Source organism: Acinonyx jubatus, chromosome B4 (genome assembly GCF_027475565.1).
Source record: "Acinonyx jubatus isolate Ajub_Pintada_27869175 chromosome B4, VMU_Ajub_asm_v1.0, whole genome shotgun sequence".
NCBI lineage: Eukaryota > Metazoa > Chordata > Mammalia > Carnivora > Felidae > Acinonyx > Acinonyx jubatus.
Window position 1 is genome coordinate 12,455,033 of NC_069387.1, and position 15,257 is coordinate 12,470,289.

A 15,257-nucleotide genomic window follows, 5' to 3' on the forward strand; every position below is an offset into this window, starting at 1 on the left:
TGAAGCTCCACCAGCCCCCCAGTAAATGGGCCTCTCGGTCCGGGAGGGGCACATCCTCCCCCTGGTCCTCCGGGTCAAGGCTCTGACTGGACTCTGCCAGCCTGGAGGCCGCCCAGACCCCTTCAGCTTTTTGCCCTTCTCCGTTTCCTCTTACTGCTGTTGAGTGCAGTCTTTAGACGGGGCTGTGGAAAGACCCTGGTGAACCAAGGAGTTGGTTCTTAGAAGGACATCGCTTTTCACGGCTCATTCTTATTTGTTTCTCTTTGAGACTACCTTCACTTCCAGTCTTTTACAACCTTGGAAGCACCAGGTGCAAAGACAAACAACGAAATAACGACAGGGGAAGGTATAGTAAAGGGGAACTGTGGCGAGGGGGAGAAGAATCTAGACAAAGCTGATGGAGGGAGGAGCCGAGATGTGGGCAGGCAGGATGCCTCTGTGAACCCATGAGCTCCGGCTGGCGTCCCCATCAGCAGGGTTCCGAGGAAGCAAGAGCAGCAGAGAAGTTATGGCTGAGTGTGACGGAGGGACAGCAGTACTGGGCACGGTTGGGGGGGGGGGTGGGTGGGCAGGGGGCGGGCTCGGTAAACAGCATCAGGGGGGGTGGGCATCAAAGAGAGAGGGATGCACTAGAACAGAGGTGACACTAGGGACGCAATATTTACAGACAACTCCTAAAATGTTAGGGCAGGAAGAAATCTTAAAGGAAAAAAAAAAGGAAGGAAGAAAGAAAGAAAAAATGACTCTGGAAGATGAGGGAGGGGAAAGACTTGTTGCTTTCCTTCGAGGCTCCAAGGCAAGAGTACACTGTCCCCAAGAACAATCAGGCTTTGATCCTGTGGCCTGGGGAATGACCAGCATTCAGCGTCTCCGAACAATGACCCCCTCCCTCCCGCTTCCTGCGCTCAGCAAACCTCCGCCTCTTCCTGTCACCGCGGCCAACGGCGTCCCTACTCTGGCCATCAGCCGGTCCGAATTCACACGCAGAGCCCGTCTGTCCCTCTCACATCCAATGACAAAATGACTTGCCCAGGGCTCTTAGAAACACACTTGGAATCAGACCCTGGGACTCCCAGTTGCAAAAGGTGCTTGACAGTATGTGGCATTCTGTGACAGCAAGACTCTCCGAAGGCCTGGAGTTTCTGGCCTTCCAGAGTCCCGAGGAGTTCGCCTGAGAGCAGGGCAGAGGGTCGCTCAGCACCACCAGCCTGCCTTCAGCCCCCCCTCCTTGGTAGAATTCTCCTTTAAGGGCACACAAGCACGCCCCACCCCGTCCTTGGACTTGACACTCCTGACCGTCGGCCATCGGCATTCAGAAGGCTCTGGAGGGTGCCCAAGAGGCTTCTGCGGCTGACGGTCCTTCCCACGCTGCCTGGTTCTGCTGCTTCGGATCTCCCCCCACCCTCTGGCACTCAGGGCAGTTTTCTCAGATTCCCGTTTGGCTCAAAACCTCGGTCTCACAACCGGAGCCAGCTCCCGGGGAGCCTGCCAAGCTGCCTCCTCCGCGGCTGCCACTGGCCGGCCTTGCCCGGAGCCTCGCTGGGCTGGGCGCCGCGCTTGGGTGAGCCTCCTCCACGCTCCCCGAGAGGCCCTGCCGTACCTGATGACAGGAGGCTCCCGCTGCTGCCGCTGATGATCTTCCCTTTGCTCCCCATGTTGGCCAGCTTGGAGGTCTTCAGCGTGCCGGTCTCGGTCAGGTCGATGGCGATCTCGCTCAGGCTGCGCGCGGCATGGATTTTAGACTAGAATGGAAAAGACAACCGGGCTGTGAAGAGGCGTTCACCTCTGGTAGAGAGCAGCTACCGCTCGCCGGCTTGGGGTCCCGAAAGGTAGCACAGGGACTCGCTTCCTGGCTTCCAGCATTCTTAACGTTTGTGCTCCTCGGCCCCATCCCCAACCACTGACGCTCCCCGCGTGAGGTGGCTCTAGAGAGGACACGAGGCATGACGTTTCCCAAGCTCTGTCTTCCACGGGCTGTGCCGTGCAGTGCCTAGTGCAGGCGCTTTGATGCCACACAGACCCGGTCAGACTCCTGTGCGGGGAACGTTCCTTAACCTCACCAAACCTCTTTATTCCCAGCTTATACAATGGGACGAACACCTCCCGCCTTTGCAGGTTCTGTTAGGGGCAAAGGACAGCAGGCACGTGAAGGCTGCCTGAGGCCGTGCCCTGGAACCCAGCTCTCGATAAAAGAGTACTGACTTCATTCTGTGTTTATTTAAAAAAAAAAAATTCTTTTTTACATTTATTTTTGAGAAACAAAGTGGAACAAAGCGTGAGCAGGGGAGGGGCAGAGAGAGAGGGAGACACAGAATCAGAAGCAGGCTCCAGGCTCCGAGCTGTCAGCACAGAGCCCGACGCGGGGCTCGAACTCACGAACCACGAGATACCTAACTCTCCTCTCCAAAGTCTAGATTTTAGTTAATGCTCCACTCCACTGTGCTTATTAATTGGCCCAACTTGGCTAAACGTAACAGGTTGGAATAATTAGAAGAGAAGTCTGTAATCATAATTACATTCCTAAAAGTAACTGTTTTTCATTTAAACTGCCTTTTTTAGCTACTGCCTGCGGTCAGTGAAAATGGGGTGTGCATTTTCTACACGTGTTTGATCTTTTTTTTTCCTTCTTCAGGAAATCAGTTGTTGTGATAGTACATCAGGCAACATGCTTTACTCACAGCACGAGCCTAACAAAAACAGTATCAATGCTGGGAGAACCCATACGTGTGCTGAAGTTTCTTTCCACGGCCGCCGGCTACAGCACATAAGCCGATGGTTTTCGAACTCGGTTTGGAACTTGGTTTTTCGGTCACTTAACGTGCATTTGCCCAACCACCCCCTCCGTGTGAGACCAAGTCTGTCCCCCAACAGGAGAAGCCAGCAGAGGCAGATGTGGGGGCCGTGGAGGGGTCGGTAGACATCATCCATTCTTCCTTATTGACATTCTCTACCTGAGTCCCCTGCGCTGTCCAGCAAAGGCTATCACCCCGTGCCTTCGCCCTTCCTCTGGCCTCCATACTGATGCGGACACTGACGTCCGTGCCTTCCGAGAGCTGAGCGCTTTCCTCTTGTTAGAAGAGGAGAGTCTGAGGGACCAAGGAAACGCAGGAGTCTTGCTGTTTGCCAGCTATGAAGCATCATCCCATCGGTCCTTCCTTGACTGAGGTCTCCTTTCTGACCTCAACTCTTGTCCCCGCATTCAGAACCAGGCCACCTCCCTCAGGTCAGGGCCTCCTTGCTGATGACCTAATCACGGCCACCAGGACCCCGCAGTGCTCCGGCTTGCAGCAGAAGCAGGAAGCACCTTTCACTTCACATGGACAAGGCAGGCATGTCCACAGGGTGTATTTGGTTGAGCTTTACCCTCTGAGCAAGCCGAGGAAGCACATCCATCACCGTCTTTAGCAGCCCTCTCCACGAACGCCCACGCTTTAATAAAAAGAGCTGAGGACGCTTGCAGTTATGTAATGACTCACGGAGACGCGGACCAACTCAGCATGATGCGAAGGGGCCCAGAGTCTCAAGTCAGAAAGATCTGGACTGGAATCTTGGCCCTGGCCAGGTAACCATTGTTTGACCATGATCTTCAACCTGGCTGAGGCTCAGATCCCTGTTTATAAAATGAAGCTCTTAAAACCCATGTGGTGGAGTTGTGATAAGGACTCAATTAGATAATATACATAAAGGCCACTGGAATGGAAATAGGAATGGGATACAAATCATGACCTGGAGGCAATTTGCTAAATGAGGGGAGATTGATGGCTCAACCTGGGATTTGGGGGATCTCATTAACCACATGCCAGACCTATCCCCACCCACTTCCAATCCTGCCACTGATCAGTGTCAGAGGCAAAAACCAAAATATGGAAAAGGGAGCAACAGATATCCTTTCCCAAGGGAGATCAGATTCTTAGAAGCTTTAGGAAATTATTGGCTTCTCTCTGAATGGAAATATCACAATGACTAAACAGACCCAGTGGAGAGAGCACACACTAAGAGGAATGAGTACGGATTGGGAGATCGTATTCTGGCAAAGTCAAGTCTTTGGGACATCCCAGAAGAGCCTCCAAAATTCTGGACATCCTACTTTGGGGGCCTTGCCCCACCAAGTTTTATTACTGATATCCCACGAGCAAGGTTTAATGGTCCCCTACCAAGCTTTCACCCTGCTTTTGATCTAGATGGAATGAAGAACAGAGGACAGATTAGAAAAAAAACAAAACTCTTGGGGCACCTGGGTGGCTCAGTCGGTTAAGCATCCGACTTCGGCTCAGGTCATGATCTCGCGGTCCGTGAGTTCAAGCCCCGCGTGGGGCTCTGTGCTGACTGCTCAGAGCCTGGAGCCTGTTTCAGATTCTGTGTCTCCCTGTCTCTCTGACCCTCCCCCGTTCATGCTGTCTCTCCCTGTCTCAAAAATAAATAAATGTTGGGGCGCCTGGGTGGCTCGGTTGGTTAAGCGTCCGACTTCGGTTCGGGTCATGATCTCAAGGTCTGTGAGTTCAAGCCCCGCGTCAGGCTCTGTGCTGGCCACTCAGAGCCTGGAGCCTGTTTCGGCTTCTGTGTCTCCCTCTCTCTCTGCCCCTCCCCTGTTCACGCTCTGTCTCTCTCTGTCTCAAAAATAAATAAACGTTAAAAAAAATATTTTTTTTTAAATAAATGTTAAAAAAAAAGAAAAAAAACAGAAAAAAAAAAACAAAACCCAACGACTGAGGGGGAGGAACCATGTCCGGACTAGAGGGCAACTTGACGAGTCCCTGCTTAGAGTTCAGAGGCATAGGGTCTAATGTTTATGCTCCACAATCTGAACTTTCAAGTATCTTCCTCTGATATCTACAAGACAGTCCTCAGCTCTGGGCTTCAGAGGTTGCCAGGATCCAGAAAGGACAACATTCCTCATCTTGGGGGTCGGCACACAGAAGTTACCAGGTGTGGCTGGTCCCTGTACAGCCTCTCACTCTGAATGAGCCATACGAAACCAAGCAACATGGGCTCTTTCTGCTCCGTCTCTGGAGATAGAGGGAGCATGTGTGTGTGTGCACGTGCGAGAGATGTTCTTACATGATTTGCACAAGGATCCTGAAAGAAGAAAATACCAGCACCAGGGAAGAACCGGAGACTTCTTGGCCACCCTCCCCTGCTGACTCAAACCACTAGACCACGCTTGTCTCCGGGGCTGATAAGCATCACTTGGGAGGCCTGGGCTTTGCAGAAGCACTTCGGAGAAAGGATTGGCTGGCCTGGCCCGACTCACTAGGGTGTGAAGCAATGGCCAGTGTGCCAGCCAACACGGGCTGCTCAGAAATATTTGGAAACTCATCCCAGGCGTGTCAGCCGTCACTCACCGGAGATCGTTCTGCCCACCGGAGACGCATCACATCACCCTTGTACAGAGAACGGCATTCCAGAAATGAAAGGTGGTGTAATTCCGGAGGGGAATTTTATCATCTCTGATTTAATCTGGGAAACTTTTAGAGAATTTAACCTTTACACAAGTGTTGGCCAGGGGATACTGTGTTGGATTAACGATGATAATGATAAAAATACCCATCTCCAAAAGCGGTTTCACACACATTGTGTCATGGGGCCAATCAATAATTTCTGTGAGTAATTTCCTTCCTTGTTCTCTCATCGGGGAGGCAAAGCAGGTACAGTGAGACACTTGCCTAGGGTCAGAGATCTGGAAATGGAGTCCCTGGCCCTCCTTGTGGAGTTTATTCCTCACCTGCCACTGTGGGTTGAGGACTTGGTTCCTACGAGAAACGGGAGGGCTCTGGAGCATCTGTGAGGAAGCAGAGCTGACTGGGGGGAAAGTTCTCCCGCTCCCGGGCCAACGTGTACTTCCTTCCGTCCCCCAGGGGTCACTGAGATGGACAGCTGAAATTCCCCTATTGCGTGGGCACCTGGTTTGGCCTTTTAAAGGATACTTGCTGCTAATAAATGAACTTCGAGACTAACTTTTTCCAGTTTACTTGTTGCTTCAGAGGGCTGACCTGTTAGCCTGGCAAAGAAGGCTTCTCCAACTGCAGCGGAAGACCATCTTTGACAGGGGGGATGAAGAACCCTAAGAACCGGCCTCTCAGGGCACCTCATGGCGGGGGGTTCAGTTGTTTAAGCGTCTGACTCTTGATTTCAGCTCAGGTCATGATCTCTCCATTCGGGGGATCGAGCCCCGTGCTGGGCTCTGTACTGACTGTACAGAGCCTGCTTGGGATTCTCTCTCTGCCCCTTCCCTGCTCAGGTGTGCACTCCCTGTCTCTCAAAATAAATAAACATTAAAAAAAGAAAAAAGAAAAAAAAAAAAAAAGAACCTGCTTCTTGAGTTACTCAAGAGACCCTCAATGCAAAAAACCAGCACAGGGTAGAACAGCTCAAACAGCTAATGTACTAACCTCAGGGGGAAATACACTTTGTCTTTTCTCCTTTCAAAATTGTGCTACTGGTGTGTGTGGGGGGTCTGCCCCCAAGAGGCATCAGTGGTGGGGTTCAGGAGGGTTGCCAAGGTCTCCACCCCTCACCACCCATTCCCGAACAACGCAGAGGATGGAATCAATGTTTTAAGGTTCTGACCTCTAACTCTTGCAACCAGAGGGCATAATGTGGACACCCACCCACTGTCTCAGGCTAAAGCATGAGTCAAAATGCTTTGGCCCGGTTTCTTTTGATCTAATTGGGCTTCAAATCCCTGTGCCAATGTCCATCGTCACCAGGAAAGCTGTGGAATGCTCCCATTATGCCTAACAACAACAAAAAACACTCTACTCTGCGCCCATTCACCCCAGAAAATGACCAAAAAAGGGGTCAGGAAGACTTCGCAGAGGAGAAAAACCTGTTATGAAGGACAAAGTGACAGCCTGGCAGGAAGGGCCCTGATTTGAAACTGATTTATGAGCTGAGAGATTGTTTCCTTTTCTCCTATTTTCTTACTATCTATCTCCTCCCTCCCACTTGGCCCCAGGTCTCTCCGGCTACTCCTCCGCCCACGCCAGGGAAAGAACAACGCCACCCAGACAGGAAGTAAGACAGAAGAGGAAGCCGTCAGGATCCAAGAGGGCTCCGATCTGCTGCTGAATCTTGGGCCCAGTAAGGCCAGAGTCCGGCCACCTCCACACCCACGGAGGACCCACATGATGGGACAAAACGTCCCAGGGGCCAAGGCTGGATCTCCCTCGATAGTTCTGCATCGCCTCTGCCAAGCCAGCAGGATTCTGGAAAGGGGCAAGACCCGTCTAGATGGGGCTCTTGACCAGAGGGCTAATGAAGGAGAATGGCTTGTGGAGGGAAGGCAAGGCAGCATGGCAGGCAGAGGCAGTAGAGGAAGAGGGGGCCGAGTGTTGATAGAAGCTGTGTGTGAACCAAGGAGACGTCACTCTCCCACCCGCCAGAAAATGCACCTGTGTGTCCGCACTGGGGCTGGGTCAAACCTCCCTCGGAGGATGGCTGTTTACCAAGGCCTGAGGCTCTAGGTCTACTTTAGGGAAATGGCTGGGTGGTTTTTTTTTTTTTTTTTTTTTAATGTTTCCAGTTCTTTTTTTTTTTTTTTTAAAAAAGGAACTGGCAGTTGGAAAAGCCTGGAGGGTTTTCACAGCAATTATCCTAAACAGTTAGATGGTGTCTATTAATTGCAAACGGGTTGCTTTTTTTTTTTTTTTCTCTCTTCTCTCTCTCTCAAAAAGGAAACAATATGCCACTGTTGAAACACCATAAAGGGCTTGACAGCTCGTTCCTAGGAGAGGTTTCTGAAGTTTGAAAGCACGCTTGGAATCCCTCAAAAGGGCCCTACCTGGCTGCAGTAAAGGGCCAGAGCCCCTGACCAAGGCACGGGACGTACCCTCTGGAAGAGCCGGTCTCCTTCCTCCCTCCTGTAACTCTGCAAGGCAGGTCTGTACCTGTGCACCTCTCGGGGCGGGGGACACGGTGCCGCCCCCACCCGTCGAATTCCTGAGCCCTAAATTAGGAGACCCAGACTCAGGCCCTAGTGCAACCCTCAGGCAAGCTTCCCTCTTTGTAGAAAGGTCTGGTCTTTGCAAAGTGCCTCCCAGTCCCTGACTTACCTTACTCTGCTTTCTGTCCAGATAGAACTGGTGCTGGCTAATGGCCATAGCCCAGATGGACTTGATCAATGCTGGACATGCGTACCATGTATGTACCGCGATGCCACTGTGTCCAAACGTCCTCCTGGTCACTGAAGCCCTGTGACAGCAAGAATCAGAAGGTTCAGGCATGTTTATGATGAGGGACTCCGCTGATCCGTTGACAGCTTTTACCAAGAACCCCGTGGGAACTAAACGCCCTGGCATAAAGGGGACATATGAACACACATGCCAGCATGTACACACACACACACACACACACACACACACACACTTAGGAAACTAGATAGCAAAGTCCAGCTTTTCAATGTAATCAAAATTGTATATATATAAGGTGTACAACAGGATTTGATATACACAGTGAAATGATTCCTACGGTCAAGCTAATGATCATTCTTCACATAGTTGTGTCACAAGAGCACTGGAGATCTACTCTTAGCTCACGTCCATTATTCAGTGCACATCCTTAACTACAGTCCTTGTGCTCTACCTTCAATCTGTAGGCTTATTCGTCCTACCCAACTGCAGCTTTGTACCTCTGACCAACACTCCCTACTTCCTCTCTTCCCTGGCCCAGGTAACCACCCTTCCAGTCTATGCTTCCACTTTTTTTTTTTTTTTTAATGTTTATTCGTGTTTGAGAGAGAGAGCATGAGCAGGGGTAAAGCAGAGAAGAGAGAGGACAGAGGATCTGAAGCGGGCTCTGCACGGACAGCAGCGAGCCTGACACGGGGCCCGAACTCACGAACCGTGAGATCAGGACCTGAGCTCAAGTGGGACATTCAACCCACTGAGCCACCCAGGAGCCCCTACTATTTGACTTTTGGGATTCCACATATTCATGAGATCACCCAGTTCTTTCCTTTCTGTGTCTGGCTTATTTCACTTGAACATAATGTCCTCCAGGTATATCCACATTGTTGCAAATGGCAGGGCTCCATTCTTTCCCGTGGCTGAATAATATTCCGTTGTATTTATACACACACCACAGTTTCTGTATCCTTTCATCCCTCAATGAACACTTAGGTTATGTCCATATTTTGGCTATCACGAATAATGTTAATCTTTTGATTTACTGGCTCCTTAGGGTTCAGAATCCATTCAAGCTTCTGTCTTGTCTGGGATAAGATGGGTCATTCTAGGTCACTGGATGGTCCTTTTTGAGCTTCAGCTCTTGGCACTGGGTCAACACAAACTTCAGGAACAGGAAGAGCCTTTGACAATGTCCTTTAGTAAACAGCAGGCAATGCTGCCTATGGTGAAGGATAAGTCAATTCTGTTCTAATCACCACCACCACAGGCCACAGCCTGTGGGAAGTCCCGAAGGAGTCCAGACTTCTTACACTGCTCTAACTCCGTGTTCCTTGAGAGAGTGGTTATCAATCTCAAATTTATTCACAGGGCAGACAGGGTATACAGAATCAGGAGACGGAAGGCAGAATGGAGTCGAGCCAATCTTCTCCACTACTCCCCCTCCACACACGTTTACATAGGAGATAGGGCCTATCTGTGTATGGAGTAGACAGAGGCAATTAGACTTTAAAAATAAAACACGAGGGGCACATGGATGGCGTAGTCGGTTAAGCGTCCAATTTGGGCTTAGGTCACGATCTCACGGTTCATAAGTTCGAGGCCCCCCACCAGGCTCTCTGCTGTCAACACAGAGCCAGTTTTGGATCCTCTGTCCCTCTCTCTCCCTGCCCCTCCCCTGCACTCTCGCTCTCAAAATAAACACTAAAAAAACCAAAACAAAACAAAATAAAAGTGGGAAACATGGGTCCCAAAGGAATTCACATCAATGGTGTAGGGAGGAAGAAAAAAAGGGTTATAGGATGCTTTCAGTGAAGTGTGTCCCTTAGGCAGATGGTTTGGCAAATGAAATCTGAGAACATGTGTTTGCATGCACGTGTGTGTGTGGGTGTGTGCAAGGCAAGGTGCTGGGGTGGGGCCTGGGGTTCCCCACATGAACATAAGAAAAAAGCGTGTTCTCAAGTTTAAGGTGTCTAATTTGGAAGATTTTCCCCGCAAGACAATTTAGAGCTGCTCCCATCATGGAAAAGGAGCCGGTGACAGAGTGGGAAGGAATGCCCCACAGATCCCTGTAGAAATAAGAAGAAACCATGATGGGAACCTTCCACTTCGGCTTCTATGCCAATGGCTGCTCCTGGGACCCAGTACGATCCTTTCTCCCAGAAAAGCGGAGTTAGAAAGGATGAGGGACTGGAGGCATGTCTGAGTGCAAGCACGAGAGTCGCAGGGGCCAAATGCTCGTGTGTTTCAGGGAAGGCAGGGGAGGAAGGGTCCAGGAGGCTCGCCAGGTCTGGGAGGTGCTGTACAAACAGCGCATCAGACCCGGAGTTTTCTCCTGCTCCATTATTAACATATCTCTTCTCCGCATCTCTCCCTTCAGGCTCTTCCCACCACACTGACTTTTCTGTTTTGCCTAAACCTTAGAAACGGAATATTTGCCAAGAACCAGAGAACCAGTGTGGGTATCGAGCTGGGGGTGCGTGTCCGGGAGCACATGTCATGCATCCCCTTCTGTGGTCCACGCTGGGCCCATCGACTCAGGACGCGCCCTCTGCCTGGGGTGATTCCCGGTCCCTGTCTGGGTCCCACCCTCTTCACCACAGGATTCTTTTCCTTACTTGCCATCCCAACCCTTCACCTCTGGCTCCCTTCCTGGCTGTGACCGCCTCAATGCAGAGTCCATCAGACTCCTGTTCCCTGCTCCAAATACCTGTGGCAACAGCAGCGGGCGAGGCATTTAAGATAAGGAGCGCCCTGTGGGCCCTGGGAAGACCATTTGCTGTCCTAGGAGGCAGGAGGCGGCTGAGAGCCTTTGCTCTGCCATGAAACCCAGTAGCTAACAACCCACGGCAATCCCCTAGGTTTGCACCGGTGTCCATCTGGAAAAGGGGTCCTTAAAGCTGCCGTCAGCTTGGGTTTCCACCTCTGACATCAGCGTAGACACCTCCCTGGCCACCCCCTCCCTGTCTGCCTCTAGGGTGGAGGACGGCTGTTTCTCTCCGGGAGAGGTGATCACACTCCTGCTTCCAATGCCTCCCTTCCCTCCTCTCTCTTAAGAACCTGAGAGGTTCAGCTCAGAACCTCTCCTGACTAGGCTGGCTTCTCCACTCTCAGTATTTAGGGCCTGTGCCATTCAGCACTCAATTGCCAGTATTTTGTATAGAGCGGAGTGGTAATGCCTGGGAGTCTTAGAGCCAGACTCCCCGGGTTCAAGTCCTTCCTCCACCACTTACTGGCTTTTTGTAACCTCGACCAGGTTATTTTGTTTCTTTTGTGCCTCAGTTTACCACAGGTACAACAGGAAACTAGCAATACCCATTTCCTGGGTTTACAGTGAAGACACTACGAGATAATGTGTCCAAGTCTTTAGAACAGTGCCTGCCCATAAACAAGAAATACCCAGTTCTCTTGCCTTTCTCCCCAGCCGTGCTAATCTTTCTGGACACCGCCTCAGGGCCAAGGACCTCTTTCTGTAGCCCAGAATGTCTGAAACAGGCTAAAAGCCCATGATAATTATGTGTGAGGTTTGGACCCTTTGCTTTATCTTGGGCCTTAGGAAAGGGAGGGGAATTTAGTATTGTATCACGGACAGGGTGACCAACAGGGAAAACACACATGCACAGATGTGTCTGAGGTGCGTGAGTTAGCAAAATTCCCAACAACAGAGGACAGGCATGGACAGTGTGCACAGCCCCTTAGGTGACCCAGTCCCTAGTTTTCGTCCTGTTGGACAGCCCCTCTCTGCGTGGGACCCATTGTGGCAACACTGGGTTCACTCTTTTCAGACACAGAAGGGTGAGGGGGGAGAGAACCTAAGACTGGTCTGATACAGTTCACCCGGAAAAGCAGCAGCGAGTTCCTTCTTGGGGGGAGGCCTGTTCTCAGCGTCTGTCCCTCCCCCACGTGGCCTGCTCGGCAGAGGCAGGGTCCGGGGGACCCTTCGCATCACCTGACTGTGCAGACTGGCTAAGATGTTCTCCATCTGCTGGTCTTGTGGAGAAGGTGGAGGCATGGGCTGAGCTGCTTCCCTCCAAGGGAGTGGCTGCTTCAGGCAGATTATACGGTGGGGCGGAGAGGCATGTTCCCCCTGCTGGGTTATCGCTGGTGGCAGGGGCTGAGACACAGCCCAAGCTCAGCCCTCTGACTTAGGTGTGGGGAGGGGGGGGGGGTGGCAGCGTCTCGTTCTGAGAACTGTCTGGGCGCAAAGTGGCCTGTTTTGGGTGCTCAGAAGCCATGTGCGAGTGGAGCCGGGGCCAACCCTCTTCGGCTGGCCAAGGCTGGGGTAGCTATCGCTGGTGCCCAAAAGCCCAGTTTGCACCTTTACAGAGTCTGACCTTCCCACCGTCTTCCTGGAGACCCCTTCTTGTAAACCCATCTTGGGACCTATTAAAAGCAATTTATCCTTGGGTGTCAGGCCTGTTTGGGGGGAATTCTGGGCTGCCTCGAAGTCCAGCACTGCCAGCAGACAAAGAGAGGAAGAGCGGCCGGTACGTGCTGCCCGAGAACCTTCCACGCAGGGGCTTGCTGCATTCCAAACGGGGACCCTATTGTTTGGCATCTGACTTTGAAAGCACTGATTTTTCTCCACTGGTGCTCCCTGGGACACAACGTGGGGTGGGGAGAAACAGAACTGTGTTTCTTTCACATCCACCCACCACACTGACACCCTGAAACCACAGCTCGTGGAGTCAGTTAACACAGCTCCCTTGGGTACAAATCCCTTTTGGTGCTATCTTCCCAGAAACACTCTCAGAAGCTCTGAACGAGCCATCCATCCCCTCTTCCTTCGGCAAGACCTCTCTAGAAGGACCCAGCCCAATGCCCCGTGTAATGTGGTGCGTGTTACCGAGTGTCACCCACCTTCCCTAAAACTCCCCGGCACGAGCAGGGACAACTCCACACGTACGCACACCGCACACGTGCAGCCAGGTGCCACGACCACCCAACTGCCAATTTCTCTCACGCGTGCGCACGCACACCCAACGCACACTCGAATCCACCGCATCCATCAACACGTTGAGCACAAAACAAAGCTTCACTGTCAGCTGTGACGATACTCCCCGCGGTCAACCGTCCCCTCCCCCCCTCCCCCAAATGAACAATGACAGCACAAAAATCGTCAGGTCAATAACACGCCGGGTGGACCACGCGCTCCCGGAAGGAAAGGACTCTTCTAGCTTACCTGCGGGGGTCATGAACTTCCACGGAAAACTTCTTTTCTCTGAAATACAGGTTTTCCAACTGCCTCCATTGGAAGATCTGGACAGAAAACAATGCGGTTTACGTTCAGAAGCGGTTGGCTCCGGGCGGGCGGTAGTCCTCTCTTTGCTGAACTTCTACAGCTGGCAGCTTCCTTATCAACGCTGAGACCACACAGTTTGCACCTCCTCCGTCTCTTGCTACACACCCCCGCACGCTCGCGCGCGCGCGCGCGCGCGCACACACACACACACACACACACACACACACACACACAGAGGCTGCTCTCCAAATTCAAAAGCGGTTAACGTGGGTGTGGATTTTCCTGCAGGTTTCTCAACAGGAACAAAACAAGTTCTTTTCAAGTTGTTCCCCTCTGCTTTGCCCTTTGTTGCGGGATCCACGACCCTTCTGGCGCCGCAGACTTTTCCCTCCACGGGGAGGGGGGCCGAGCGCGAGCGCTGGGAGGGAGGGCTGCGGAGGGAGAGCAGGGGAGCTCTCACAGGGGAGCGGGGGCCATCTGCGCGCGGCGCCGAGCTGAGCCCTCTCCCTCCAGTGCTGAAATGGGAAGGCGGTCAAATTCCCAGCCTCCCATCGGGACTCCACTTCCTGCCCACTAATGTGTAAGAGCTCGGACTCGCCCTGGTGAGTCGGCTCCGGCTCCGGGAAGCTTCTCTGCGAAGGGCGGGGGCCGCTGGAACCTTATTTCAGGGGTAGGCGACTCGACTCGAGATAAGAAGAGCCTGTCAAGCCCCTGCTTCTTCCCGAGGCACAAAGAAACTCCAGAGTCCCGCTGCTGGCGGGAGGCTGCAGCCAGCGGCCCGCGGCCACGGCCAAGGGAGAGGCCAAGTACAGTTAGGGCAGTTTTGAAAAGTGGGAGGGAGAGAGCGCCCGCCGCTGCCCTCAGGCCCTGTTGGGCACGACTCTGACTCCTTCCACCGGAGAGGAGGGGGCCCTGTTAACTAAGCAGCGGACTACATGGTCTGGGAGTAATTAGGGCAGCACTGTTCTGGAAGGCGTTCCTTTCATCAGGAGAAAAAGTGAACGGTGGACCGTGTCACAAGAGGTTAAAGTTACGCGCACACGCATTTATATTTACGTTATTGATGCTTACATTCGATGCCTCTACTGCAGCTGCTTCTATACAGTTAGAGGTTGAGTGGATTTTGCCCACAGAAGGGTAGATCAGGAATCCTGGGAGTGGCTGATTCCTCCCTGGGGTCGTCCCTTTGCCCAATGCATGGAGGCCTAGGTTTTTTAGGGTCTCACCCTCCACCTAGCGTCCTCTGAGTCTGAGCCGGGGCTCCTGATGATCCCTGACCTGCTCACATTTTCTCCTCCTTAAAAATGTGACCGCAATTTCCCAGTGCTCCCTCAGCCCTGCCTCCCCAGACCCAGACATGCCAGCTAGTCAGGGCTTGGCCAAAGGACTCCACCCCTTTGTCAGACTGGGCTGGGGAAAAAAAAAAAAAAAAGGTTTCTAGAATGGCCGCATTCTTTTCTCTCCACGACCTGCACTGCCGAACTGTACCATTATTTTGTGTGCACAATAGGGAGGAGGGCCTCTCCTCTTACTACTCTTTGGTCCACAGCTCAAAGAACATTTCACTCTGAAGCCCAAGGAAAACCGTACTTCTTTTTCCTTTAGTGTCAGTTCAAGCGAGTAGAGAGACATTTCAAGGAAAGCAAGTGACCCAGAGCCCTACCTTGGCTCAGACAGCTTTGCGTGAGGTCACAGAGGAAAAGGCACCCGAGTAGAGCCCACTATTCAAGTCACAGATCTGAGTCTCACTCTGCTATTGGATGCTCTGCTAACAAGCTCGGTGAAACACCTGAAGTTCCTCTCTGCCCACCCTCCCCCTGCCTTCCCGTTGTTCGACATTTATAGACATACCGCCTGAACTTACCCAGAGGATTCAAAAGCACCAGAACTCACAG

General features: G+C 52.2%; 1 protein-coding gene across 10 annotated transcripts in view; it reads right to left on the reverse strand.

Annotated features, from left to right (window-relative positions):
* FRMD4A (FERM domain containing 4A) overlaps nt 1–15,257 on the reverse strand; it is a 606,423-nt gene that overhangs the window by 50,799 nt on the left and 540,367 nt on the right. For all 10 annotated transcript variants that reach the window (XM_053225322.1, XM_027073468.2, XM_053225320.1 and 7 more), the window contains 3 exons: nt 13,303–13,379; nt 8,052–8,190; nt 1,601–1,742 (listed from right to left, as the gene is read on the reverse strand). In XM_053225322.1, the coding sequence (XP_053081297.1) occupies nt 1,601–1,742; nt 8,052–8,190; nt 13,303–13,379 (358 nt within the window). The remainder of the gene's footprint in view (nt 1–1,600; nt 1,743–8,051; nt 8,191–13,302; nt 13,380–15,257) is intronic.